The following is a 26,927-nucleotide window of genomic DNA, read 5'->3' as shown; positions in this document are numbered from 1 at the left end:
ACAATAAATAAAGAAGAACATGGATTTTAGTTTCTTCATGTTTTTAGTTGTCTCCCTAATGGAACAGGTATGTTTCCTTCATCCTAGCATATAAATTGGTTATAGTCCTATGTGTTACTTCTGAGAAAACTAAAATTAATGGTGTTTCTAAAAACTAGAGATGATTCAACAGGTGATAGCAGCTGTATAAATTAATGACTTCACTGAGGCCTCATGTTTGCCACCCTGTGATGCCATTCCAATTCAGTTTGTGATGTTCTTAAAAAAAAACAATCCTCCCTGAAATGTCTCCTCCTTCCCTGCTTGGCATGGGACAGGACTATGTGGGAATGAGCCTTCCCAGCAAGAGGGGACACTCTGACCCTCAGATTTTGATAATCGATGCTTTCAAGAAGAAATATTTTGATCAAAAGGGGAGCAAATAGAAAGAAAAAAATCATTTATCTGAGGAATGCAAAGCCCTTTTAAACTTCTGGCCCAGAAAGCCTGATGTTAAGTACCAGAAAGCATTTCAAATGAAATCGCAGTCCCTCACTACCCCTTGAGCCAAGTAACTTCCCACTGGTAACACCCAGCCGTGGCCAATCGCGAACCAATGCCATTTCTAAAAGCCAGTGAGCTCCAAACCACCTGCTCTCCGACGGGCTCTCTTTTCTTTAAAAACCTGAGCCTCTGTCTTGTTCTCCGGTGCACCTGGTGACCCAGGCCGCCCTCGACCTCTGTGCCTGAATAAACCCACTGGGCACCACATTCTGACCCTTTTCATTAGTTTAGGTTCACAACTAATACAGGACTCAGCGCCGGTGGGCAGGAAGCCAGGGCCCCTGCAGGGAGGCGCCCGTCCCTTCTCCCGGGGAGGGCAGGCCTGGGCGCGCGTCCCACCGGGAGCGCCGCCTCCTCGGCGACGGAGCGAAGGGCCTCCGGGTCCCGTGACGTCCGCGCTCGGAAGGCGCGGAGGAGGGCAGGCCCCGCGGGACAGGGCGGCGGGGTCGGCTCAGCGTCCCGCGGCGTCCGGCTGCCCGGCGGCCTCCGGAGCGGGGCCCTGCAGGAGAACGCGCTTTCCCCGCCCCATCGGGGCCTCAGTTTCCCCGCCCCCGGCTCACTCTCAGCTGCGGCCCTCTCCTCAGGACGCGCGCACTGGGCCCGGCCCCGCTCTGCCCTCCGCGCCCAGGCCGCCCACCTGGCCCGCGCGGCCCGGGGTCGCTCACCTGCAGGGCCGGGGCCGCCCCACACCGTCCACGCCCGGCGCGGAACCTTGGCCCTACCGCAGCGGCTGGCCCGGAGGGCTTTATCCGGCGCACCGAGGCCAGCGCGGGAGGGGCTGGGAAGCCGGGCGCACAAAGCTCCAGGCGGAAGTCCGGCCGGGGCGGGGCCTGAATGGGAGCTGGGCGTGGTCGGAGGGCTGGAGGGCGTGGCCATCTCAGGCGGGGGCGTGGTCAGGAGGTCCCGGGCGGGGCGGGGCCCTACCGGGGAGGAGCGGGCGCCTGCCGCCAGGGGGCGCCGTGGGGCAGCGGGGTTTCACCTGGCGCGCGGCTGCCGCTCCTCTGCCCGCCTCCCAGGCCCCGCAGCCCCGCGCCGCCTCCTGGACCCGGACCCGGACCCGGTCCCGGACCCTCCGCGGGATCCCAGCTCCTCCTCGAGCCGCCACGGGCCGCCATGGCCTCTCTGGGGGACCTGGTGCGCGCCTGGCACCTGGGCGCGCAGGCCGTGGATCGCGGGGACTGGGCCCGCGCCTTGCACCTGTTCTCGGGCGTCCCGGCGCCGCCCGCCAGGCTGTGCTTCAACGCGGGCTGCGTGCACCTGCTGGCCGGGGACGCCGAGGCCGCGCTGCGGGTGAGCGGGGCGTGGGGAGGCCGGTGCGGACGATGCCTCCGCCTCGAGCCCCTGGGGAGGGCTCTGCGCCCCTCCCCGACGGTTACGGGGTCGCCCTGCCGCCCCCGACCCAGCGAACGCCCCTGCAGGTGGGAGCGGAGCAGTGGGGGCCCCACCTGAGCTGAGCGAGGCCGGGCTAGGGGGCGCGGCGGTTACTGGAAGAGGCCCGGGCCCCAGGGTGACTCACACCGGGAAGGGGGAAGCTGCTGGGCTGGGTCAGGCCCGAGGGGCCGCCCTGCCCCAAGGGGAAAGCGTTGCACCTGTGGTCATGGCCAGGAGACCGGGTCAGTCTCCTCCTCTGAGCCCTCAGCCATCCCCCAGCCCACTCCCCGAAACAGCCAGGAGTCCAGGGTGCCCGGGTGCAGCGGCCAAGGCCCTGCACGGAGTCTGCTGCCCTTCCTGCGCCCGCCCCGGTTCCGAGGCCGCCTGTACCTGCGCATTCCAAACACCAGCGCTGCCCCCACGCTCAGTCCCAAGCACCTTGCAGAAGCAAGCAGGTGCCCACGGTTATTGAAGGCTTGGTGACAGCAGCGATGAAAAGGAGAGGGAACTTCGCTCTGTGAGAGGGTATCCACGCCCCTGACTCACAAAATATCCCCCTTGGAGGAGACTGGGCAAAGGGCTTGAGACCCCCCTCTCTTGTGTCTTAAAGCTGCATACAAATTTTTTTTTTTTTTTTTTTTTTTTGAGACAGAGTTTTGCTCTGTCGCCCAGGCTGGAGTGCAGTGGCCAGATCTCAGCTCACTACAAGCTCCGCCTCCCGGGTTCACGCCATTCTCCTGCTTCAGCCTCCCAAGTAGCTGGGACTACAGGCGCCCGCCACCTTGCCCGGTTAGTTTTTTGTACTTTTTAGTAGAGACGGGGTTTCACCATATTAACCAGGATGGTCTCGATCTCCTGACCTCGTGATCCGCCCGTCTCGGCCTCCCAAAGTGCTGGGATTACAGGCTTGAGCCACCGCGCCCGGCCTGCATACAAATTTACAGTCACCTCCACAATGATTTCATTTTTTTGTTTGTTTCAAAGATGGAGTCTTGTTCTGTCGCCCAGGCTGACTCGAGTGGCGCCATCTCGGCTCACTGCAACCTCTGCCTCTGGAGTTCAAGCAATTCTGCCTCAGCCTCCCGAGGAGCTGGGATTAGAGGCGCCCACCACCCTGCCCGGCTGATTTTGTATTTTTAGTAGAGACGGGTTTCACCATGTTGGTGAGGCTGGTCTTGAACTCCTGACCTCAGGTGATCTACCCTCCTCGGCCTCCCAAAGTTGGTGGGATTACAAACGTGAGCCACGTTGCCCCACCCACAATGATTTCATTTTAAAATGTTATCCAAGAAAGGGAATGTAATCATTAGACACCAGGTGGTTCAGCAACAAATCCTATGTTCGGGGCTAACCCAGTCACCCCGTGCTCACATGCCTGGTTTCACTACAGAGAGGGGACACAGTGAAAGTCAATACAACTAATCACAGCATATGGTATTAGGAATATAGGAACTTAGGAAAGAGGATGGAACAGCTGTGATTCATAAAACCCATCATCTGAGGGGCAGGCCAGGATGCAGGTGTTGCTGGAACTGCTGTCTCTTGGTAGGAGCCTTGCGTGAGGTTTGGGGAAGACAGGTGGGTTCTGCCGGCCCTGAGCAACCACCCCACATCAGGGCTGCGTGCCTGTGCTCAGCCACCACACTTCACACCTGTGTGAACTCGGTTCAGCGACAAGACCCCGCTCAGCCAAATTTGTGAAAGAGACCATAGCACGCTTCCTGTCACACACACTTAACTGATGGCCACAGTCCCTGTTCAGAACATTCTATGTCCTTTCTGAGTCTGGTTTAAGGAAGAGCTGTGCTTTACACACAGATAAACCCATGACGACATGTGTGTTGTTCTTTCTGATTCTAGTAGATTTCTAGTGTGTCATTTTGCATGAACTATCCAAAAAGGATATTTTGTTTTGAAACAGAATCTTGCTCTGTCTTGCAGGCTGGAGTGCAGTGGCATGGTCTCGGCTCATTGCAACATCCGCCTCCCTGGTTTAAGCGATTGTGCTGCCTCAGCCTCTCCAGTAGCTGGGATTACAAGCGCGTGCCGCCATGCCCAGCTCATTTTTGTATTTTTGGTAGAGACAGGGTTTCACCATGTTGGCCAGGCTGGTCTCGAACTCCTGACCTCGTGATCCGCCTGCCTCGGCCTCCCAAAGTGCTAGGATTACAGGTGTGGGCTAACATGCCCGGCCTGTAATGCAGGTCTTTAACTGGTGACTCTGGGATCTGGGCTGTGTTATCTCATCTCCAGTATTGTGACAGCCAAGGTCGCCTGAGGTCAGGAGTTCGAGAATCTCTTGAACCCAGAGGTAGAGGCAGCAGTGAGCCGAGATCGAGCCGCTGCACTCCAGCCTGGGTGACAGAGCGAGACCCCGTCTCAAAAAAAAAAAAAGAGATTTTTAAAAGACAAAAGTCTCATATAACCCCACCCCCTGAGGTAACTATTATTAACACACTGGAACACTTTTTTCCAGCCTCTGTCCTTGTGCTCACGGTAAACAAATCAGTTTTAGCAGCACCTCAGTGGGCTTTGCACCCTGGATGGGTTGGGGTTGGGTGGGCTGTGGCAGCCTGAGTGGTAACAGCCCTGCCCAGGCAGGAGCCTCCAAAGGTCCCTGGACAGGAGCAGGAGGGGCCGATGGGATTCTGTGGCCCTGGCACCGATCACACCGTATCTGTGATGCTGTGTGACCAGGTTACAGACCTTGGCATCCCATGGGCATTTTTGTCCCCAGGCATTTGACCAAGCTGTGACCAAGGACACCTGCATGGCAGTTGGCTTCTTCCAGCGAGGAGTGGCCAACTTCCAGCTGGCGAGGTGAGTACAGGGGTGCCTTGTTCCTTCTCTGACGGCCCTTTGTCTCCCTGCAGAGTCCACTCCTGCACTCCCCCCTCCTCCGTCTCCACCTGCTCCCTCCTCTTGCCCACTCCCTCCTCCGTGGTTCCTGGCTCCAGGGAAACCTGGGCAGAGACTGTGGCCCTCACCTCTGCTGACCACCACCCTTGAACACAGGTGGTCGGGTCCTCACTGCTCACCTGGGCCCTCTGCACCATGTCCCTTCCTAAAGGAGGAATGAGGGAAGGGAGACCATCGGGACTGCAGGCCAGGCCCTGCCTCGGCCTCTCTGCCTGATGCTCAAAGGCCCCATCCCAGGAGGGCAGGCTCTGTGGGGAAGTGGATCACAGTCCCGAGAGCCTTGCAGTCCTGAATGTCAAACCCCCTGAAGTCTAAAATCCCAAAAAGTATAATTCTAGAAAAAATAAAATTCTGTAAAAGATATTTATTTACTTTTTTTTTTTTGAGACAGAGTCTCGCTTAGTCGCCCAGGCTGGAGTGCAGTGGCGCGATCTCGGCTCACTGAAAGCTCCACCTCCCGGGTTCACGCCATTCTCCTGCCTCAGCCTCCCGAGTAGCTGGGACTACAGGCGCCCGCCGCCTCGCCCGGCTAATTTTTTGCATTTTTAGTAGAGACGGTTTCACCGTGTTAACCGGATGGTCGATCTCTGACCTCAAATCGCCACTTTCGGTCTCCCAAAGTGCTGAGATTACAGGCGTGAGCCACGCGCCCTGACTATTGTTTACTTTTAAAAAGTATTTTGAGGCAGAGTCTCCTCTGTGTGCGCCCAGGCCTGGAGTGCAGTGGCGGGATCTCCCAGGCTGCTGCTGGCTCCGCGCCTCTGAGATCAAGCGATTCTTCTCCTCAACCTCCTGAGTAGCTGGGATTACAGGCAGCAGGCTTCCACCACGCCCGGCTAATTTTGTATTTTTATTGAAGCGGGGGTTTCACCCGTGTTGGCCAGGATGGTCTCGATCTGACCTCGTGATCCGCCCGCCTCGGCCTCCCAAAGTGCTGGGATTACAGGCATGAGCCACCGCACCCTGCCAACATACATATTTTTTCAAGCACAAATTCATGCACTCTAGTGACAGGCTCACGGGTGTGACAGCTACGAGCAGATGACAGTGCTCTTGAGGAGCTAGGTCAGAAGGGGGAAGACGTACGTGCGTAGACTCTGGATGGTGATTGTGTGCACCTGGTTTTATCGCTGGTCATCAAAACACCAAGACGAACAACCCGTCTTCTAACAAGATCCATCAAAGGCTTCAGGGGCCACCACGTATGCAGTCGCCCAGAGAGCCAGGATCTCGAGCTATTTTGCCTTTCAGAAACGCAGATGAACGAAAAAGCCATCTCTTCCTTGACTGAGGAGCCAGCATTCGGGATGATGGCTGTGGGACTCTGCCTTTCTGGATGACCACCCAGACCCCTCTGGGGGCGGCCTCTCCTTCAGATGGGCACCGGAAGCCCGCCGGAAGGAGAAGCGTTTCCGGCAGGCGCTGGGGAGCTCCAGCAAGGCTTGGAAGGAGGCTCAGAGTTTGGAGAGGTTGCCCCCTTGGGGTGGGGGGCCTGCAAAGAGGGAGGGAAATAACCAGGGCGCTCTGCACAGTTCAGAAGAGAGGCTTGGGGGCAGGCAGGGGTCCAGGAAGCTGAGTCTGACCTGGGAAAATGCTGGAGCCCCAGCACACGGTGACCCCCACACCCACTCAGCATACATGTGCATGGACCCCTGGCCCATGTACCCAGACCTGAGTGTGGAGACAGGCACCGCACTGCCCTCCTTCAGGTCTCCTTGGAACCAGGTGTTGGGGGCGCTGGAGCGGGGCTGGATGTGAAAACTGCTCGGCCCCAGCCCCGTCTCTGCCCTGCGCCGCTGAGGGGACCCCGGCTGCCCACAGGTTCCAGGAGGCTCTGTCTGACTTCCGGCTGGCCCTGGCACAGCTGAGGGGCCACGCTGCCATCGACTACACACAGCTGGGCCTGCGGTTCAAGCTGCAAGCCTGGGAGGTGAGGCTGGGCAGGGCCCACTCTGCTACTGGCTGTGGGGTGTCCACGGGCGGCGGCGCCATCACAGGAGGGCCCTGTGGACTGGGGAGCGCCTCTGCCCGAAGCTCTTGGTGCTGTGGAATCCCCTGGCCACTCCTTGACCCGCAGGAGGTTCTGGTGGCAGTGGAGGTGGAGGGACCATTTTGTGCCGTTTCAGGCCACTAGGGGTGGCTCCACCCAGGAGGAGGGCAGAGGCGAAAGGCCGCTGGGTGGGCAGGGAGCAGGCAGCGGGTTGTGCCCACCCTCCACTGTGCCCCCAGCCCTTTCCTGGCTGCCTGGAAGGTGTTGGCACCGAGGGAGGGGCACTGAGAGGGTCCCCCCACCAGACCCCGGTAACGCACCGCTCTGAAGCCTTCTGGGAATAGCATTGTCTTAGGATGGCAAGTTGGAAGGGAAAGCCCACCAGTGTGGGTCTGCAGCCAGGGTTAAAGCCAAGTGGGGGCCCGCCAGCCCAGGACACAGAATGGTGCAGGGGAGGGGCTGGGTAGGGGAACTGGGGGAGGAGCCGGGTGGGGGACCAGGGGAGGGGCCATGTGGGAGGATTGGGAGAGGAGTCCAGTGGGGGGGATTGGGGAGGAGCTGGGTGAGGGTACTGGGGGAGGGGCTGGGTGGGAGGATTGAGGGAGGAGCTGGGTGGGGGAACGGGGGAGAGTCTGAGTGGGGGATCAGGCCCTGCCATCACCTTGGCCCCACTCCCAGGTGCTATACAATGTGGCGTCGGCACAGTGCCAGCTGGGGCTCTGGACAGAGGCGGCCGGCAGCCTAAGGGAGGCCATGTCCAAGTGGCCAGAGGGGTCCCTGAATGGCCTGGACTCAGCCCTGGACCAAGTGCAGGTGAGGAGTGCCAACCCGGTCATGGTTTTGGGCTGGTGCCTACCACAGCCCCTCAAGACCAATTTCACGAGATGAAGAAGCTTCTGGAGGGAGATGGCCCTAGTGCCCAGTTTCGAGTGCCAGGCAGGGGCTTCCTGTGGCCTGTGGGAAGGGGGTGGGGGGCCCAAGCGGCCCCTGCTGTTCCAAGGCACAGGGGCTCTGCAGCTGCAGGCCTGGTCGGTCACCCCATCTGCATCTGCTGGATGCCCACCCCCTCCAGAGACGGGGCTCGCTGCCGCCACGGCAGGTTCCCAGGGGCGAGGTCTTCCGGCCCCACCGGCGGCATCTGGAGCACCTGGAGCCCGTGGATTTCCTGGGCAAGGCTAAGGTAAAGATGGGGGCGGCGTCCTGGGGCATTGCAGCCGGTGCTAAGCCCTCGAACTGTGTTCCCAGGGAAGGGGGGGTGTGCAGTCCAGGCCACCGTAAAGGCCAGGAGGGTAGAGAGTGGGCCCACAGCCATCCTCAAACTGGCGCCCAGGGCGGGGGGGCAGTGCCCCAAATGGGGCTGTCAACTTGGAGGCAGAGCCCACTAGAGCCAGCTGCATAGGAGGGGCTCCAGCTCTCCCAACAAGGAACCTGTGGGTGCCAGCCCCCACTCAGCCTGGGCCATGGCCACAGCCACAGCCTTGCAGCCTCCCGGAGTCCCTGCGTCTCTCTGCGTCCCTTCGTGCCTTTGTGTCTCCCTGTGTCCCTGCCACAGATAGCGAGGTCCCAGAGGGGGTCCCTGTGTGCCTGCCACAGATAGCAAGGTCTTGCGGGGGTGGGGGCTGCAGTCCGACGGTCTGGGCCACGTTACGCCCATACTTGGGTCAGGGTCAGGCAGCACCCCTAAAGTCACAGGAATAGGGAGCTGCTCACCCCCAAAGGCTGGGAGTGAAACGTGGAGAAGAACTCCTGGTGGGCGAAGACTGGGTCACCCTTGGCTGGCCACGCCCCTGGGTGACCACGCCCCCATCGACTTACCACGCCCCTGACTGACCACGCCCCCTCGGTTACTGCATTGCTGGGGTGGTGGGTGGCCCACCCCTGTGTGGCCCAGTGCAGCTGCCCAGCGCGGGAGGCCTTAGGGGGGCGAAACCAGGCTCTGAGCTGTGTTAGTGCATCAACTTAGAGTCCGCATATCACAGTAGAGGGCTCTTTATAAGAAACAAAAATGTTTTTAAAGTTGTGCTAAAGGCCAGTGAATGCATGTAATCCCTGGCAGGAGGCTCGAGACGGGTGGATCACGAGGTCAGGAGGTCAGAGACCATCCTGTAGCTATTTCCGCAGTGCAAAACCCGTCTCTACTAAAAATACAAAAAACTGCGGAGGTGGCAGCCTGTAGTCCCAGCTACTGGGAGGCTGAGGCAGGAGAATGGTGTGTGAACCCAGGAGGGGTGGAGCTGCAGTGAGGCGCTGAGATCCGGCCACTGCACTTCCGGCCTTCCTGGGCGACAAACAGAATCCATCTCAAAAAAAAAAAAAAAAAAAAAAAAAAGTTGTGCTAAAAGTAAGTTAATATTGCAACAGATGTTTCCTTTCATCAGACATTTCCCTCCATGGTGGCAGACGAGGGCCGGGCGTGGGCAGCTGTCGCCCAGACCCCGGGGACTTAGAGCTGCAGGGTGCGGTGGGGCGGGCTGCAGGGAGCAGACCCCACTGGGCCACTGGTCCCTGACCCAGAGCCCCCACTGTCCCCGCCAGGTGGTGGCCTCTGCCATCCCCGATGACCAGCGGTGGGGTGTCCGCCCTCAGCAGCCACAGGTGGGTTTGCGGCCCCTCAGGCCCCGCCTGGCCTCACCCAGCTTTGTGGGAAAGAAAACCCTGCACAAGCTTGGAGCCCTCCTGGGGCCGCAAAGTTCCTCTGACGGGAGTGTGGGGTGGCCGTCCCGTCCCTGTGTGAGACCTGGGGAGGCCACTCTTCAAAGTTCGGGAGGAGGGAGGGCAGCCCCCGACCCTTTACCAGAGCGAGGTTGTTGCTTTGTATCCACAGGGACTGGGAGCGAACCTCGATGCCAGGTAGGAGGGGCCGGCTGGGCCCTGCGAGCACGTCCCTTTCCTGTAGGCAGAGGCCCTCCCCATGGGGCCATTCGGGCCGGGCACAGGAGGGCACTCAGATGGGCCAGGCCTGAGAGCCTCCCTTCTCTTCCCAGGTCCCCAGTCATGGACTCCCCAAGAGCTGGCACCCACCAGGGCCCCCTCGATGCAGAGACGGAGGTCGGTGCTGACCGCTGCACGTCGACTGCCTACCAGGAGCAGGTTCATGGGCCTGGGCCTCTTCCCCTGCTGGGGGTTGGTGCTTCTGCTGCCTCTGCAGACCGGGGACCACAGTGAAACCAACACGAGGGTGGACGGAGCAGCTCACTGCGGGGTAGATGTGGCCAGGCTCACCCACGGTCCTGGCCCAGCCCAGCCAGATGGGAGAGTGCCTGGCTGTGCTCGAGGCGAGAGGGTGCCAGCCATCAGGGCAGGAGAGCGGTGGTGTCCAGTGGAGACATCCAGGTAGCCCTGCAGGCCCTCAGCCCCCAGGACTACCTCAGGCTGGCCATGGCCCCTCCTCTCCCACTGGGGTGGGAGTGACCAGGAGTGATCCAGCTGGGGACAGGCAGGAGGCAGGACAGCTCTGGAGGGGCTCCAAGGCTCCCGCCCCCACATGGGGGCCCAGCAGCGACTCCATCTCCCCAGTCCTCCCGGATGCCCCTGGCACCTAGGGAGAGGCGGAGGAAGGCAGGAACCCAGCTGCTCCCAGGGTAGCAGCTGTGGGCAGGGGTTCTGCTGCAGGACTCCAGGAGGCCCAAAGAAGGCACCTGCATTTCATGCTGGGCGCATCTGAGGATGTGGTCAGGAAGCAGCCCCAGCACTCTCTCTTTATGGATGCCCACTTCCAGTTTAACAGTGGCATCCTGGAGGCAAGGGCGCCCTCCAAGCTCTGCTTCACTCAATTCCCTCTGGGTCTGGAACCATTCGCCCAGTTCCCACCATGGGCCTTTAAGCCCTCATCCTTCCTAACCTAAGGCAACTTCAACCATCTGATAAATCTAGTAAGTTACAACTGAGGCCGGGCACACTGGCTCATGTCTGTAATCCCAACACTGTGGGAGGCTGAGGTGGGAGGATCGCTTGAGCCTGGGAGGTGGAGGCTGCAGTGAGCCACGACAGTGCCACTCCACTCCGGCCTGGGCGACAGAGCAAGACCCTATCTCAAAAAAAAAAGGAAAGAAAAGGCCAGGTGCGGTGGCTCACGATGTACTCCCAGCACTTTGGGAGGCCAAAGCAGGCGATCACGAGGTCAGGAAATCGAGACCAGCCTGGCTAACACGGTGAAACCCCGTCTCTACTAAAAATACAAAAAGTTAGCCGGGCATGGTGGTGGGAGCCTGTAGTCCCAGCTACTCAGGAGGCTGAGGCAGAAGAATGGCGTGAATCCAGGAGGCGAAGCTTGCAGTGAGCTGAGATCGCGCCACTGCACTCCAGCCTGGACGACAGCGAGATTCCATCTCAAACACGACCACCACCACCACCACCTGACCCTCAGGGTCCAGCCAGCGCCAGGCTGTGACTTTGTGACTTGCAGGCGGTGAACTCGTCCCCTCCTTGGTGCCCAACTCAGGGCACACGGTTAATGTCCAGCCCACACAGAGGCCGGGGGCCAGGGACTGGGTCCTCAGCTTCCTAGGGTCACTGGGGAGCCCACCCACCTTGAGCTGCCACCTCGGTGGGCCTGGGGGGACGTGGTGCTCCCTCCTGGTGACAGGCAGCCTCTAGGCCTGCAGGGACCCAGCCCCATCCTAAGGCAGCTGACTGTGGGCAGGCTGCCTACTGGGCGCTGGCCGGGCACACAGGCCACACCCTTGCCATGGGTTCTGCTAGGACGGTACTGGCCTCCGGCACCTGACCACCCCGGCCCACCCAGCCTGTGCTTCTCTTGCAGAGGCCCCAGGTGGAGCAAGTTGGCAAACAGGCTCCTCTCCCCCCAGGTATGGGGGTCCTGAGCAGTGGGGTCCCCAGGTGAGGGAGGAAGCTGCTGGCGCACAGCTGCCGGCTCCACCCACAGGGCCCACTTTGGTGGGAGTGGCTGTGTCAGTCCTTGCTCTGTCCTGCAGGGCCGCCAGCAACGGGGGCGCCTGGCCCCGGCCCCTGTGAGGACCCCGCAGGTGCTGGGGTAAGAGGCTCCGGACCCTTCACCTGTCAGTCACCTGAGGGAGGCCGAGGCCAAACCCCATCCCTCAGAATCAAGGCTTGCAAGCCCCCCTCACCTGCCCAGTCTCTGCCCACACCGCTTGGGCTGAAGACGGCCCTGACCAGACCCGGGGCCTCAGTGGTCATCCCTCCCCCTCCTGCCTTGCCGCAGGGAGCAGGTGCGGGGGGCTCCGAGCCCCTGGTGACTGTCACCGTGCAGTGCACCTTCACCGTGGCCCTGAGGGCGAGAAGAGGAGCCGACTTGTCCAGCCTGCGGGCACTGCTGGGCCAGGCCCTCCCTCACCAGGCCCAGCTTGGGCAACTCAGGTGGGCCAGAAAGCCCCTGCGGGCTGCGGCGGAGCTGGGCAGGGGTGGGGGGTGGACTCTGCGCTGGGCACCGCCCTGACTGAGGCAGCTGCTGGAAGAGGGGGTGGCAGAGGTCACCGTCCTCCCTGCAGGCCCCACCCTGGAGGCCCCCTCTGAGGAACCTCTTTGCAGTTACCAAGCCCCAGGTGAGGACAGGCAGTGGGTCCCCATCCCCGAGGAGGAGTCGCTGCAGAGGGCCTGGCTGGACGCGGCTGCTGGCCCCAGGGGGCTGCAGCTGCAGTGCAGGGTGAGCCGAGGGCAGGGCAGGGGCAGAGGCAGGGGCACCCTGAGGGGTGGTGGAGGACCCTCCTCCCAGTGCCCGGCCTGACCTGCAGCCCACTCTCCTGCCACAGGGAGCTGGGGGCCGGCCAGTCCTCTACCAGGTGGTGGCCCAGTACAGCTACTCAGCCCAGGGGCCAGAGGACCTGGGTTTCCGACAGGGGGACATGGTGGACGTCCTGTGTGAAGGTAGGGTGGGCATGGCCCTTCCCAGGCAGCACCGGGATGCCCGGGGTGTGGGGGGCTTACGGCTTGGCCTGTGCCGTGAGCAGACGTGGCACCCAGAGGCGTCTGGGTGCCACGTCTGGGTAGCGCCCTGCAGAGCCCAACGTCCCCCTTGCAGTGGATGAGGCATGGCTGGAGGGCCACTGTGACGGCCGCATCGGCATCTTCCCCAAGTGCTTCGTGGTCCCCGCCGGCCCTCGGATGTCAGGAGCCCCTGGCTGCCTGCCCCGATCCCAGCAGGGAGATCATCCCTAGCAATGCTGTGTACATGATGTTTTAATAAAAACCACGCTCACTGCAGTGTAACCCTCCAAGCAGGTGTGGGAGGCTGGGCTGGCCCAGGAGAAGCCCCCGGGTATGGACTTCTGCAGCATCAGGCAGAGCGGGGGTCCAGGCAAGGCAGCTCCCTCCCCTCTGTCCCTCTCTACCCTTCCTGAGGCCCTGTCAGGAGCAGGACCCTATGCCTCTGTGGTCTTGCCCCCTTTGCAGGCAGTATGTGGCCCTGCAGTCACACAGCTTGGAGACACCATGAGTCCTGGTGGCCTGTGTGCAGAAAGGCACCAAGGCCCCTGGAAGCCCAGTGTGGGAGGGGGCGGGGTCCAGGGACGCCGGGAGGGGAGGCCACGCAGCCTCTGTGGACAGCACCACCCCGAGGGTGCCCTGGAGGTGGCTGTCACCTGACCTTGGGCAGAGCCACAGAGCAAGGTCCCACAGTGCTCAGGGCTCAGGAAGGCTCCAGCATCCGGGACGCAGCTGCCTGTGGGCTCTGTGGGGGCCCACCTCCGCCTCCCACTAGTCCTGCAACCAGAAGAGCTGGACCAAGGCAGCCCCCACCACCGCCACCAGGGTCAGCACCATGAACACCACTTTGGCCACCCAGACGCCGTAGCTCACTGCCCACAACTGAGCCGGTGCGTCGGCTGGGATCATCCCGGTCAGGTTCAGCATGTAGCCCAGTGTCCAGCCAATGTCCACACCTCCCGCCTGCAGGACACACGGCTGCTCAGGGCTGCGGGGCAGCTACCCCAGGGCCACGACCCGCCCATGCCCACGACCCGCCCGCGCCCAGGGGAGGCAGTCACCTGACCTGCTTTCGGAACTCGAGGCTGGGCCAGGTCTCCTCGCTGAACCTGTAGCCCTCATGCAGGAGGGTGAGGATGTACAGGCCTGAGGCACAGTAGTCTCGCAGCCAGCGGTCCTGCCCAGGGTAGCTGGCCTCCACCTGGGGCCCAGGAGGCCAAGGTACCAGGTGAGGACCCCCCGATCCTCAGTCATGGGGGGACTGCCCCATCTGCCCTGGCCAACCTGACACCCAGACAACAAGAGGGTGCTGGGTAGTGGTCGAGAGCCCCTCCCTGGCCCCGCTGACCGGTTAAATGGTGCGGGCTGCAGCCCCCTCTTGGCGGGCCAGAGGCTGGGCCCAGCTGCAGCTACGGTCACAGCCTCCTACCTGGAGCGGCACGGCCTAGAGCTGTCCTCTGCCCGTGCCTCCCCTGGCCCTGCCCGCCGCGCTGCCCAGAATGAGGCGCCAGCATCCTGCCCGGGGCAGCCCTGCCCCCTCAGGGACCCTCGCTGCAGCTGGGGAAACCGGGGCCCACCCACCAGTTTCCAGGGCCTCTGGCAAAACTCCCAGATGGTGGCGTTGACCGTGCTCAGGGGCTGCCCGGAGGTGAGGTTCAGGAAGTGGAAGGTGTAGTAGAAGTTGGAGAAGGCCTGGGCGAGAAGGAGGCGGCTGCGCTTCGCTGTGGCTACGCTGGGTCAGATCCCCACCCCACCCGGGCTCCCAGAGCCCCCAAGAGCCAGCCTGGGCCCCTCCTGGGCCTGCTGCAGTCAGACAGGCACCTGGGGCCCCACAAGGAAGCCGGGACCCCTTGGGGGGGGGGCGGCGTGGGAGCTCACGTAGAACTTGCCCTGCAGCGGGGGCTGGTAGATGCCATCGAAGGCACAGTCCTCCCGGCCCTGGCAGCTGGAGAAGTTGAAAAGTTCCCGGATGGCTGAGACGCAGGCCCCAGGGTTGCCTGTCCCTTCAACTGTGAGGTTCTGGGGGAGGCTCGGGGGGGGTGTGGTGTGGACACAGGGTGACTCGTACAGTGGGGCCAGGGCCAGTGTGGTCTGGTAGCCGCTGAGGTAGCATGGGTGACGGATCAGGGCAGCCGGGCGGCTCTGCAGAGGGCAGGAAGGCCTGAGCACCAGCCCCGCGCCCGCAGCCCTGTGCACCCTGTGCGCCCTCCCCGGGGCCGGATGACCCTCGCCAGCCCCGCGCCCATAGCCCTGTGCGCCCTCCCCGGGGCCCGATGACCCACGCCAGCCCCGCGCCCATAGCCCTGTGCGCCCTCCCAATGGCCGGATGACCCACGCCAGCCCTACACCCATATCCTGTGTACCCTCCCTGGGGCCAGATGACCCATGCCAGCCCTGTGCCCATAGCCCTGTGCACCCTCCCCATGGCCCGATGACCCACGCCAGCCCCGCACCCATAGCCCTGTTCCCACAGCCCCATGCACCCTCCCCGGGGCACGCTGACCTGCACCAGACCCACAAGGAGCCTGCTCAGCATCTGGTCCCGCCCAAAGCAGAGGTAGCTGTGAGTGTAGACGCTGTAGTTGGAGCCGTAGAGGCGAAAATCGGCCTGGGTGCTCTTGTCCAAGATAGGGCCCCCAGGCACGAAGGTGATCTGGGTGGAGGCCCCCCCCATGTCCAGGGCGCCCACCAGCGTCTCCTCCGGAGGCTGGATCCATTCTCCAGTGAAGGAGTACTGGGCACAGAAGGGGCCACTCAGCTCGGAGCAGCCACCCGGACCCCGCCCTGGTCAGCCAGCCCCAGACACCGGCCCCTCGCAGACCAGCCCCCGCCCTCGGGCTGCCTGTGGCACCTTGACCAGCGTCCCCAAGCCGTAGTTGACAGTGATCCAACCAAAGGCACCTTCATCCTGCCCCGCCAGGAGGTCAGCACCCCAAAAGTCCACGGGAGACCGGCCCAGGACCTGGGTGACTGCTGCGAAGATGTCCCGGGCCTGAGAGCTGTTCTTCTGCCTGGGCACAGAGGACCAGGGACTGGAGCTGGCTGGAAGCCTGGGCCCGGCCCCACCCTGCCTGCCACGCTGGTTGAGACCATGGCTTCTGCAGCCATGCCCTGTGGGTGCCAAGGCCATGCCCGCCTCACCTGAGCAACCTCATGCCAGCCGTGGCCCCCAGGAACATGGGTGTTTTCCGATGCTGGGCCTCTGGGATCAGCACCAGCGCCTCCTCCAGGCAGCCCCGCAGGCTCTCACCAGCCTGTGCAGGGTCAGAAGTGTAGGAGGAGATTCCAGGCCCTGGAACAGCAGGCGGGGACAGAGCTCCAGACCCCGCAGGCTGGCTGGGCTGAAAGGCAGCTCCCAAAGACGTGGCCACCTCCTGACCCCCGGTGTGGCCACCAGCCAAGGGCTGTGTGGAGCTCTCAGGCTAGAGGAAGCAGGAAGGACCCTAACCCGGAGCCTCTGGAGGGGTGCGGCCCTTTCCAGACCTTGTTTTCAGACTTCTAGAATGCTGAATGCTGAGAAATAAGGTGCTACTGTTTTAAGTCCCCAACTTGTGGTAATTTGTTACCAGAGCCCACAGGAAACAAATTTGGGGCCTCCTGTTTTCCCCTCTCAAGATCCTGGAGTGCAGGACCCCTGTGGCTACCAGCTTCGGCCGCCAGCACCACATGGTGCCAGGGTGGGGAGCACCAGGGGCCAGAGAGGGTCAGGGCCGAACGCAGCAGACGCTGGGCAGACCCAGGCCAGGCCATGAGAATCTGACTGCTCACTGGGACCTCGGCCGTCACTGAACCTCTCAGGACCCTTTCCGTGCATCTGGGAAATCCCAGCCAGGCAACAACAGGCAGATCCCAGCACCGGGCTGCAGAACTGCCCACTAACCTTCCACCTGGCAGGCCAGGGCCTGGCTGACCACACCAGTGCCATTCTCCTTGTCCGCCGGCCACTGATACAGGAAGAGGGACGTGTGGGAGGAGCCCGCATCAAACACGATGCCAAACTGGGGAGACAGTGGGATAAGTGGGAAGCAATACCTGTGGACCGCACCCGGCCTCCCCTGCTGGCGGGGACGCACCTTGATGTCCGTGGGCAGGAGCACGCTGGTGGCCTCCACCAGGAGGAGAATGAGTGCAGTGAGGCCCGAGACCCCCGAGGCCCCCAGTATGGCCAAGAAGACCTGCTCCTTCCGGGACAGCCCCATGGCTCAGGTGGTCCTGGTTCCTGTGGGGGGACGGCCGTGGGCACCCAGGCTGCACTCGGTGTCCCTGCCCCTGTCTCCCTGGAGACGGACCCCTGGAGAGCCACTGGCCTTAGAGGCATCCCTGGGGCTCAGACAGCCTCCCGTGGCCAAGGACCATTCCCTGGGAGCCACACCTGCTGGGGGTGCCATGGGCATCAGAGGGCCCTGTGGGAGGAGGTGGGGGGACAGCAGGGGCCTCATCCGGGGACATGGCCTCAGCAGGATCCAAGTAGCCCCCTCGGATCCCCTTGGATGGGACTGGCGGAGCTGCCCTCACCATGTGATGGGGTCACCCTGTGTCCCCACCCTTTGGTCCTGCCTGTCCCGTGCCAGCCTCCCCAGGGGCAGCTCCAGCCTGCACTGGGGGCCCAGGGCTCTGCCTCCTCTCCGCGGCCCCCACCCCAGGCTCTCCCAGGGTGAGGTTTCTCTCTGGAGCCCTGAGGGGGCTGCCTGGGGACTGTTGCCAAGGGGTGGCGGGTGAACCCAGGGTGAGGCCAGTCATCCTAGGAAGAAGTGAGGCTTCTTAACGACATCGGTTTCTCTGGAAATCCAGCTCTAGGCTTCTCTAATCTGACTCTGCACCTTCTTAACTGGCGCCAGATGGCCCCTGGGAGGGAGGTGGACCCAGGAATGCCACCTGAGGGGCCTGGGCTTCTCTAGCCCTGTGGCCCAGGTGTCCACCTCCTCCTCTGCCTGGATGCCCAGCAAGGCATCTCAGCTCTCAAACTACCCCAGGCCTATCCTGTGCCACATATAGCCCCACTTCACACAGGTACCACTGCCCAAAGGAGTGGTCAAAGCCAGAAACTGCCACTAAGGTCCTGGCACCCGAGCCCCACGTGACTGTGCCCTGTCGTGTTCCCCCGGGACACGTTGCACCCACACGGAGTGGCAGGTGGGGGTGCTGCCCTGGTCCTGACCTCGGGCTCCTGGGCACATGGAAAGTGGGACACGCTGTGGGGTCCTCATGCAATTCTGTATGTCGGGGGGATACAAGCCCATTTTAAGGAGGATAGATGACAGAGGCCCAGAGAGGACAAGTGGCCGGTCCAGTCCAGACAGGGCCCAGCCTGTGTCCCCAACTGGTACCCAGGCCACAGGCCACCTCCTAGGGACAAACAGGTGACAGGGGCCAGGAACACAGGGACTCCACACTCTGATGTAGCCACCTGAGACCCCCAGACCTGAGCCTCCAGGAAGGCAAAGAGGATGGGGCAACCTCCCCCACACTCAAAAAACCCCCCAGACCAGAACAGCCCCCCAGAGCAGGACAGCCCCCTAGATGAGGACAATCCCCCAGACCAGGACACCCCCGCAGACAGAACAGTCCCCCAGACCAGGGCAGCCCCCCAGACCAGGGCAGACCCCCAGGACAGCCCCTTGGCCCCTCACCTGGGCTGGCTGTCCACTTCCCGGAGCAGCAAGGAGGAAGCTGTGCTCAGGCGTGTCTGTGTCCGGCGCACCCGGCGTCCAGCCTCTCCCTGCCCCTGGGTCCAGGACAGCTGGGGTGGGAGGGGCAGGGCGGTGACACCCTCCAGCGATGCGCTGTGCACCTGGCTCCAGGGCCCGCAGACTGAGGTCAGCGCCCAAGGTCGCCCCGCCCCCTCCACCCTCGGGTCCGCTGCCCAGGGTCTCCCCGCATCCCCCACCCGTGGGTCCGTCCCGGCGCCCAGGGTCGCCCCGCCGCCGCGGGGTGGGAGGCAGGAGAGGGAAGCTGAGCAGAAGCCTGGAGCTGCGAGGGGCAGAACTCCGGGACCCCGCCCCGCACCGCCTGCAGCCGCGCTCAGGGCCCCGGACTTTGCCCCCCGCGCCGCCCGGCCCGGGCAGGTCGGAGTCAGGTGACCCCGAAGGTCCGGGCCCCGGGCTGGGGCGGAGGCGCCTGCACCCCGCGGCGTCGGTCGTTTCCCACTTGCAGCCACTGCGCCCTTCCCGCTCGCCGGGGGTCCCGGGGCCGCTGCCCAGGGTAGGTCGGGGTCCGGCCTCTGAGGGGTCTGGGGCCGGGGCTGGGTGGGGCTGGGGCGGGGCCGAAGATGGACCCAGTCGGGGTCGGGCTGGGGCAGGGCCGGGGGGCGGGGTCGGGCGCAGGGGAGGGCGCAGGGGAGGGCGCAGGGCGGGGCGGGCTGGGGCTGGGGGTGTTGGGGTGCGGGGAATAGGGTGGGGGGAGATGAATTCCTTTCTGTGTGAGATCCAAGAAGACCTCTTGGGGTGTCAATCAGGACTCCCTTTTCTGGTAGCATATTTGGTGTCATGTTTGTGCATTTTTGTGCTTTTTCTTGGTGATTTCACTGTTCATAATGGCCTCTCAGCATAGTGCAGAAACGCAAGGAGGCTGAAATGCACCTTACAGAGAAAACACACGTTGGATAAGCTTCATTCGTGCAAGAGTTAGTGCTGTTGGCCATGAGTTCAATGTTAGTGACACGATACATATTAAGTAAGGTGTCCTTAAACAAAAATACACATAGGCCGGGCGCAGTGGCTCAAGCCTGTAATCCCAGCACTTTGGGAGGCTGAGACGGGCGGATCACGAGGTCAGGAGATCGAGACCATCCTGGCTAACACGGTGAAACCCCGTCTCTACTAAAACACAAAAAAAAAAAAATTAGCCGGGCGCGGTGGTGGGCGCCTGTAGTCCCAGCTACTCGGGAGGCTGAGGCAGGAGAATGGCGTGAACCCAGGAGGCAGAGCTTGCAGTGAGCCGAGATCACGCTACTGCACTCCAGCCTGGGCGACAGAGCGAGACTCCGTCTCAAAAAAAAAACAAAAAACAAAAAACACACATAAAAGAAGGTTTTATTAATATATTGACCATTGGACAAAACCGTGACCAGAAGCTTGCAGGAACGTAACTTTGCATTTCCCTTAGGAGCAACAGTTTAGCATATTCACTAATTCAGTGTTTGCAGCAGCTTTATACCACGTAACTGTCATGGATAGTGACAATCAAACGTGTTTGTTGAGGATTTTTGCAATCCTCAACACAATCCTCAACTTTGTGTTCAACAAAGTTTTGTAGTTTTCTTTTTCAGTCCTGGTTTCTGTATGGGGATAATGCTGGGCTTATAAAATGAGTCTGGGAAGTTGTCCTTCCTTTTTTTTTTTTTTTTTTTTTTGAGACGGAGTCTTGCTCTGTCCCTAGGCTAGAGTGCAACGGCATGGTGTTGGCTCACTGTAACCTCTGCCTCCCGGGTTCAAGCAATTCTCCTGCCTCAGCCTCCCGACTAGCTGGGACTACAGGCGCCTGCCACCACACCTGGCTAATTTTTTGTATTTTCAGTAGAGATGGGGGTTTCACCATGTTGGCCAGGATGGTGTCAAACTCCTGACCTTGTGATCTGGTCTCCCAAAGTGCCTCAGCCTCCCAAAGTGCTGGAATTACAGGCGTTCGCCTCTGTGCCCATTCTGTTGTCCTTGTTTTATTTTGTGGAAGGGATTTGAAGAATTTGTATTAAATTTCCTCTTTAAATATTTTGTGTAATTTGGTCATAAAACCATCTGAGTCAGTACTTCCTTGTTTAGAAAAGTTTTAAAGTACAAATTAAGTTTCTTTAACAGTTAACAGGATTGTTCAAGTTGTCTGTTTAATGAGTTTTGGTAGTTTGTGGCTTTCAAGGAGTTGGTCTATTTCACCTAAGTTGCTAAATTTATGTGAATACAGTTATTCATAGTACTTCCTGGTTATCCTTTTAATGTCTGTAGGGTCTGTAGTGATAACCCTCCCGTTCCTCATATTGGTAATTTTGTCCTTTCTCTCTCATCAGTGTTGCTAGCTAGAGGTCTATCCAATTTATTCATCATTTCAAAGAACCAGCTTTTTGTTTCATAGTTTTTTCTTTTTGTTTTTTGAATTATTTTAATGCTGTGCTTACATGTATTTCCTTTCTTCTGCTTGATTTGAGTTTATATTTCTCCTCCTTATCTGGTTTCTTTTTTTTTTTTGAGACGGAGTCTGGCTCTGTCGCCCGGGCTGGAGTGCAGTGGCCGGATCTCAGCTCACTGCAAGCTCCGCTCCCCGGGTTTACGCCATTCTCCTGCCTCAGCCTCCCGAGTAGCTGGGACTACAGGCGCCCGCCGCCTCACCCGGCTAGTTTTTTGTATTTTTTAGTAGAGACGGGGTTTCACCGTGTTCGCCAGGATGGTCTCGATCTCCTGACCTCGTGATCCGCCCGTCTCGGCCTCCCAAAGTGCTGGAATTACAGGCTTGAGCCACCGCGCCCGGCCTCTTATCTGGTTTCTTAATGCAGAAGTTTACATTATTGACTTGAACCTTTCTTTTTTTCTAATCTAAACATTTGTGCTATAAATTTCCCTCTAAGCACTGTTTAGCTCTCTCTCTCAATTTTTGATATGCTGTATTTTCATTTTATTCAGTTGGTTCTCCTGCCTCAGCCTCTGAGTAGCTCGGATTACAGGCGTGCACCACCACACCCAGCTAATTTTTTTGTATTTTTAATAGAGACGGGGTTTCACCAGGTTGGCCAGGTTGGTCTGGAACGCTTGACCTCAGGTGATCCGCCCGCCTCAGCCTCCCAAAATGCTGGGATTACAGGCGTGAGCCACTGTGCCCAGCCAACTTTGATTGTTTTAAATTTGCTAAGGTTTTTTTGTTTTTGAACCACAATCTGGTTGATCTTGGTGCTGCTCCATGTGCGTTTGAGAAGAATCTCGATGTTGCCGTTGGTGGGTGCAGTGTTCTCTAAGTGTGCTTGTGTCTAGCTGGTATTATATAAATACATGTTGGGATTTGTATCTTGCTGATTGTCCATTAGTTCTATTACTGAGAAGAATGCTGGTGTCATCATGAATGTGTTTACTTCTCCTTTCAATTCTGTCGCGTTTTGCTTCCGATATTTTATTTTTACTTTTTATTTTTTGAGACAGAGTCTTGCTCTGTCACCCAGGCTGGAATGCAGTGGCACGATCTCAGCTCACTGCAAACTCCACCTCTTGGGTTCAAACGATTCTCCTGCCTCAGCTTCCCGAATAGCTGGGATTACAGGCGCCCACCACCACGCCCGGGTAAATTTTGTAGTTTTAGTAGAGATGGGGTTTCACCAGGTTGGCGAAGCTGGTCTTGAATTCCTGACATCAAGTAATCCGCCTGCCTCTGCTTTCCAAGTACTGGGATTACAGGCGTGAGCCAACGCACCCAGCCCACTTACTCTTTTAATCTTTTTTTGTTGTTCAGATGGGATAATCTCTGCTGATCTGTCTTCATATTTACTGACTCGTCCCTTTGCCATCTCCATTCTGCTACTGAGTCTGCTCAATGAAGTTTGTTTGTTTTCTCAATTATTTTTGTTTTTGTTTTTGTTTTTTTGTTTTTTTTTTTGAGACAGAGTCTCGCTCTGTCACCCAGGCTGGAGTGCAGTGGCGCGATCTCAGCTCACTGCAAGCTCCGCCTCCCGGGTTTACGCCATTCTCCTGCCTCAGCCTCCCGAGTAGCTGGGACTACAGGCGCCCGCCACCTCGCCCGGCTAGTTTTTTTGTATTTTTTAGTAGAAACGGGGTTTCACCAGGTTAGCGAGGATGGTCTCGATCTCCTGACCTCGTGATCCGCCCGTCTCGGCCTCCCAAAGTGCTGGGATTACAGGCTTGAGCCACCGTGCCCGGCCATGTTTTCTCAATTTTGGTTATTGTGTTTTTTGGTTCTAAAATTTTCATATGGTTCTATTTATTTGTTGAGACTCTTTTCTTCTTCTTCTTCTTCTTTTTTTTTTTTTGAGACAGCATCTCACTCTGCAACCCAGGCTAGAGTGCAGTGGCAGGATCATGGCTCACTGCAGCTGTGAACTCCTGGGCTCAAACGATCCTCCCTCCTCAGCCTCCCAAGCTCAAGCGATCCTCCCTCCTTAGCCTCCCCAGGAGCTGGGACCACAGGCGTGCGCCACCCTGCCTGGCTGATTTTTGTTTTTTTAGTAGAAATGGGGTTTCACCATGTTGCCCAAGCTTCTCTCAAACTTCTGTGCTAAAGTAATCCATCCGCCTCGGCCTCCCAATGTGCTAGGATTCCAGGCATGAGCCACCACACCCGGCCTTTGCTGAGACTTTCTATTCTAACATTTTAAGTGCTGAGGATGGCCCAGTTGGGCACTACTATAATAGCTGCTTTAAAGTCTTCAGGCCGGGCGTGGTGGCTCACACCTGTAATCCCAGCACTTTGGGAGGCCAAAGCAGGAGGATCACTTGAGGCCAGGAGTTCAGGACCAGCCTGGTCATTCCCAGAACCACCACTGGGGGGCATGCGTGCAGCTAGACCAGAGGGTGCCCCAAAATCTTGGAGAAAAACTGACCTTGGACCAACAGCCACTGAGGCTGAAACCAAAACAGCAACGTTCACTGTAGGATAAAAGGAAGACTCCCAGTCTCATATTAAGTAAGATTCAAAACATTACAAAGATTCAAAACATTACAGTGGCTCACGCCTGTAACCCCAGCACTTTGGGAGGCCAAGGCACGTGGATCACCTGAGGTCAGGAGTTCGAGACCAGCCTGGTCAACAGGGTGAAACCCCCGTCTCTACTAAAAATACGAAAGGCCGGGCGTGGTGGCTCAAGCCTGTAATCCCAGCACTTTGGGAGGCCGAGACGGGCGGATCACGAGGTCAGGAGATCGAGACCATCCTGGCTAACACGGTGAAACCCCGTCTCTATTAAGAAATACAAAAAACTAGCCGGGTGAGGTGGCGGGCGCCTGTAGTCCCAGCTACTCGGGAGGCTGAGGCCGGAGAATGGCGTGAACCCGGGAGGCGGAGCTTGCAGTGAGCTGAGATCCGGCCACTGCACTCCAGCCTGGGCGACAGAGCGAGACTCCGTCTCAAAAAAAAAAATAAATAAAAAAAAAATAAAAATAAAAAATAAAAATACGAAAAATTAGCCAAGCGTGGTGGCGGGCGTCTGTAATCCCAGCTACTTGGGAGGCTGAAGCAGCAGAATTACTTGAACCCGGGAGGTGGAGGTTGTAGTCAGATGAGATTGTGCCACTGCACTCCAGCCTGGGCAACAGAAAGAGACTCTGTCTCAAAAAAAAAAAAAAAAAAAAGAAAAAGAAAAAAAAAATAAACCAGAATTTCATTTCTCCACACCCAAAGAACTGTGAGAATCCTGACCAGCAGGGAAGAGGCCATCAGCAGACACCAGGGTTGAGAAGACATTCAAAGGATAGAAAGACTGACCAAAGTTGTTTTTTAAAATTTTACTCATTGAAAATTTTTTTCTTGAGACAAGATCTTGCTCTGTCACCCAGGATGGAGTGCAGTGGCATAATCTTAACTCACTGTAGCCTTGAATTCTCGGGCTCAAGTGATCCTCCTGCCTCAGCGTCCCAAGTAGATGACACCACAGGCGCACACCACCACCATGCCCCATTACTTTTTTTAAATTTTTTTGTAGAGACAGATTTTGGGGCACCCCCTGGTCTAGCTGCACGTATGCCCCCCAGTGGTGGTTCTGGGAATGACCAAGGTTGGCTACTCAAGTCAGTTGTCTGGGTGAGTTAGAGTGAGACACACACAGACACACTTCGCAGGCGCACCTGAGGGTTGGGGGGCGTTGGGGGTGGTTTTCGGGTACTTCTCGGCTCCCGGGCTCCCCAGGCCTCCCTTCCCAGCCCTCAGGCCGGAAAGCAGGGGTGACAGAGCACACAGAGACATAGGAGATTCCACAGCGGAAGGGGAGCTGACCCGCCTGCAGGCAGGCACCAGGACAGGGGCAGGGAGCCACCGGGGCCATCTTGCCCCTTTCAGGGTCAGGTTGTATGTCTGCTCTCTCCTGCCCCCACAGAGGCAATGCTAACAGCAGAGGTGTGACTGCCACAGCTCCCTCCACCACTGCGATTATGTCTCCGTATTTATTCCTGCTCACGGGGGTTTTACCTTACAGACAGGAGTCACACCTGTGATTCTTGCCCTTAGAAGCTCCCGCATCCCGGCAGGAGGTCCCCACACAGCCCCCAGACCACACCCCAGGTCTCAAGGGTGGTCGCTCTGCGGGGTGCACGTCCGGCCACGGGGCCGCCTGGGGGGCTCCTTGGGGTTGTGTCGTGAGCGTGGATGTGCAGGCCTGGGCGTCTGCACTTGAGAGTGGGACCGGCTAGAGCAGGGCAGGCAGGTCGCCGGGGCAGGCGGGGGCCTCCTCCCGTGCCATTCCTGAGTAGCCACAAGAGTGCGTCCAGGCAGGTGGCAGGCGACACTCCACACCCATGCGAGGCGTGACCCGGTCACTTGGAACAGCTGGATCGGTTGCATCTTCCTCCTTAGCAATAACCCTCACGAGCATCAGATCCTTCTGGGAAGGCCATCGTGCGATCAGGCCGCACCCGGATCAGCAGGCACGGCACAGCGGGGCAGTAGACACCCTCAGAAAAGGTGCCAGGGGGTTGCTGGGGCTGGATGGCTTGTGTACTCATCAGTCACGATACTTCAAGAGCTGTTACCAGATTACCTTCAAAAAAAGGCTGTAACAGGCCAGGACAGGAGGATTGCTTAAGGCCAGGAGTTTGAGACTAGCCTGGGCAACACAGTGAGACCCTGTCTCTACAAAACATAAAAGAATTAGCCAGGCGTGGTGATGCCTGTAGTCCCAGCTACTCGGGAGGCTGAGCGGATGGGAGAATCGCTTAAGCCCAGGAGGTCAAGGCAGCAGTGAGCCCCAGCCCGGGTGACAGAGCAAAACCCTACCTCAAATTAAAAAGGGGGTTACCTTGTCGCTTTCATTGGCCTTTCCATGATTCCTGATGGGATGAGGACTTTCTTCACGGAATTACTGGCCAGTTTCCTGCTCTGTGAATGATCCCTCCACATCTCTGGTCACTTTTCCCTATTGGCTTTTGTCATTTTCTTTAGCAATATATAAAAGCACTTTAAATCTTAAGGACTTTAATTGCTCCCATGTATGGCCAATATTTATTATTTCTTTCCCAACTATTTCTGGCTGCTGCTGCTGTTTTTGTATTTCAAGGGAGGCGAGGGCAGGTGCAGCAAAGTAGCCGAGGTTGCCCTGGTCACCAGCCCCCGGCCTGGCCCAGCCTGCCTCTGCGTGGGGCCACCTCCTTCCCCGTTGGCACTTCTGCGTCTGTGTCTGCTCCTGGGGCTGCTGGCTTCGATGTCTCTTTCTCCTTTCACTTCCCCTGGCGGTTATGGCATGAGGAATGGAACCTCGTGGACCATATATAATACCCCCCAGGCCTTACTCGCTCCAGCAGACCCTACGGACCGGACTGTGTGGGGCACGCCTGCGGCCACAGCAGCCACCAGATGGGTTGGGACTGCAGGGTCCCTGTTAGGGCAGGGACGGGGGAGTGTCTGGCTGTTCTGGGACTCTGAGCTCAGGTGACGGATGGATGTGCCTTTCAGGACTGCAGGTGACGGATGGACATGCCTTTGGAGCAGTGCAGCGTGTGGGCACGTGGCAACCTCGCGTGCCGTCCTACTTTGAGGAGCGCCACCCTCGAGGCCTGCATGGCAGCAGCAGCAGATTCCAGGCAGTGGCGACTTGTCTCATCAACTCTGCAGAAAGGCGACGCGAATCCCCCCGTGATTTCATGATATGTCACTTTCAAACAGCATGGGCCACTGAATAACAGAAAGTCTATAGGCATTTGGTATTTACCTAAAACTTTATACATTCAAATTGGCACCAAAACCTGTCTCCTCCCGGACTCCATCTAGAATGTCCTAGAGCAGCTGGAGGTGGCTGATGGATGTGTGACCGCTCCCAGCACCCCGGGCCTCAAGCCTGCTAGGCTGTGCCAGGCTGTGCAGCCTGCCTCTGCGTGGGGCTGGCACACCTGGCAGGCCCCTTGACCCTGACCCTAGCCCAGCTGATACCTGCTGTTTCATCCCCCAGCCACAGGGCAGGGAACCAGCTGGTAGCCAACATGGCTGTGCCCAGTAGTGGTTTGGACCCTGGGGACACCTGAGGTTGAGAGAGTGGCCCTCATCTGTGGCACACTGCTGACTGCACACG

At 59.2% G+C, this 26,927-nt stretch overlaps 3 protein-coding genes and 1 long non-coding RNA gene across 9 annotated transcripts in view; 2 read left to right on the top strand and 2 right to left on the bottom strand.

Moving 5' to 3' along the window:
* Positions 1-1,368, bottom strand: part of LOC101015545 (exonuclease mut-7 homolog) — a 57,471-nt gene extending 56,103 nt beyond the window's left edge. The window contains exon 1 of one of the 2 annotated variants that reach the window (XM_031654726.1): positions 1,209-1,368. The gene's annotated coding sequence lies outside the window, so the exon portion shown is untranslated. The remainder of the gene's footprint in view (positions 1-1,208) is intronic. The other variant, XM_031654724.1, reaches the window with a different exon arrangement.
* Positions 1,369-1,514: 146 nt separating this feature from the next.
* On the top strand, positions 1,515-13,003 carry NOXA1 (NADPH oxidase activator 1). 5 transcript variants are annotated; one of them, XM_003911003.3, is made up of 14 exons: positions 1,515-1,833; positions 4,652-4,734; positions 6,655-6,763; positions 7,502-7,636; positions 7,896-8,003; positions 9,359-9,418; positions 9,648-9,673; positions 9,808-9,913; positions 11,586-11,631; positions 11,758-11,816; positions 12,006-12,160; positions 12,332-12,446; positions 12,553-12,667; positions 12,822-13,003. In XM_003911003.3, the coding sequence occupies exons 1-14, from the start codon at positions 1,657-1,659 to the stop codon at positions 12,956-12,958; spliced, it is 1,431 nt and encodes a 476-aa protein (XP_003911052.2). In that variant the 5' UTR covers positions 1,515-1,656; the 3' UTR covers positions 12,959-13,003. The 5 variants fall into 5 exon arrangements, with proteins under 5 accessions (XP_003911052.2, XP_009186023.2, XP_009186024.2 ...); XM_009187759.3 differs by having other exon boundaries at positions 12,553-13,003; XM_009187762.4 differs by lacking the exon at positions 1,515-1,833 and adding an exon at positions 1,851-2,439 and having other exon boundaries at positions 12,553-13,003.
* On the bottom strand, positions 12,962-18,873 carry ENTPD8 (ectonucleoside triphosphate diphosphohydrolase 8). The gene is made up of 10 exons (XM_003911006.4): positions 18,355-18,873; positions 16,798-16,943; positions 16,605-16,722; positions 15,866-16,016; positions 15,576-15,735; positions 15,228-15,458; positions 14,603-14,866; positions 14,306-14,416; positions 13,791-13,925; positions 12,962-13,687 (listed from the first exon to the last, which is right to left on the bottom strand). The coding sequence occupies exons 2-10, from the start codon at positions 16,921-16,923 to the stop codon at positions 13,496-13,498; spliced, it is 1,488 nt and encodes a 495-aa protein (XP_003911055.2). The 5' UTR covers positions 16,924-16,943; positions 18,355-18,873; the 3' UTR covers positions 12,962-13,495.
* LOC116270087 lies at positions 18,837-26,603 on the top strand. Its single transcript, XR_004178042.1, has 2 exons — positions 18,837-18,925; positions 26,315-26,603. It is a non-coding gene; the product is annotated as an uncharacterized LOC116270087 (long non-coding RNA).
* Positions 26,604-26,927: the final 324 nt, after the last annotated feature.

Source organism: Papio anubis, chromosome 13 (assembly GCF_008728515.1).
Source record: "Papio anubis isolate 15944 chromosome 13, Panubis1.0, whole genome shotgun sequence".
NCBI lineage: Eukaryota > Metazoa > Chordata > Mammalia > Primates > Cercopithecidae > Papio > Papio anubis.
This window is presented reverse-complemented; position numbering and strand designations above follow the sequence as displayed.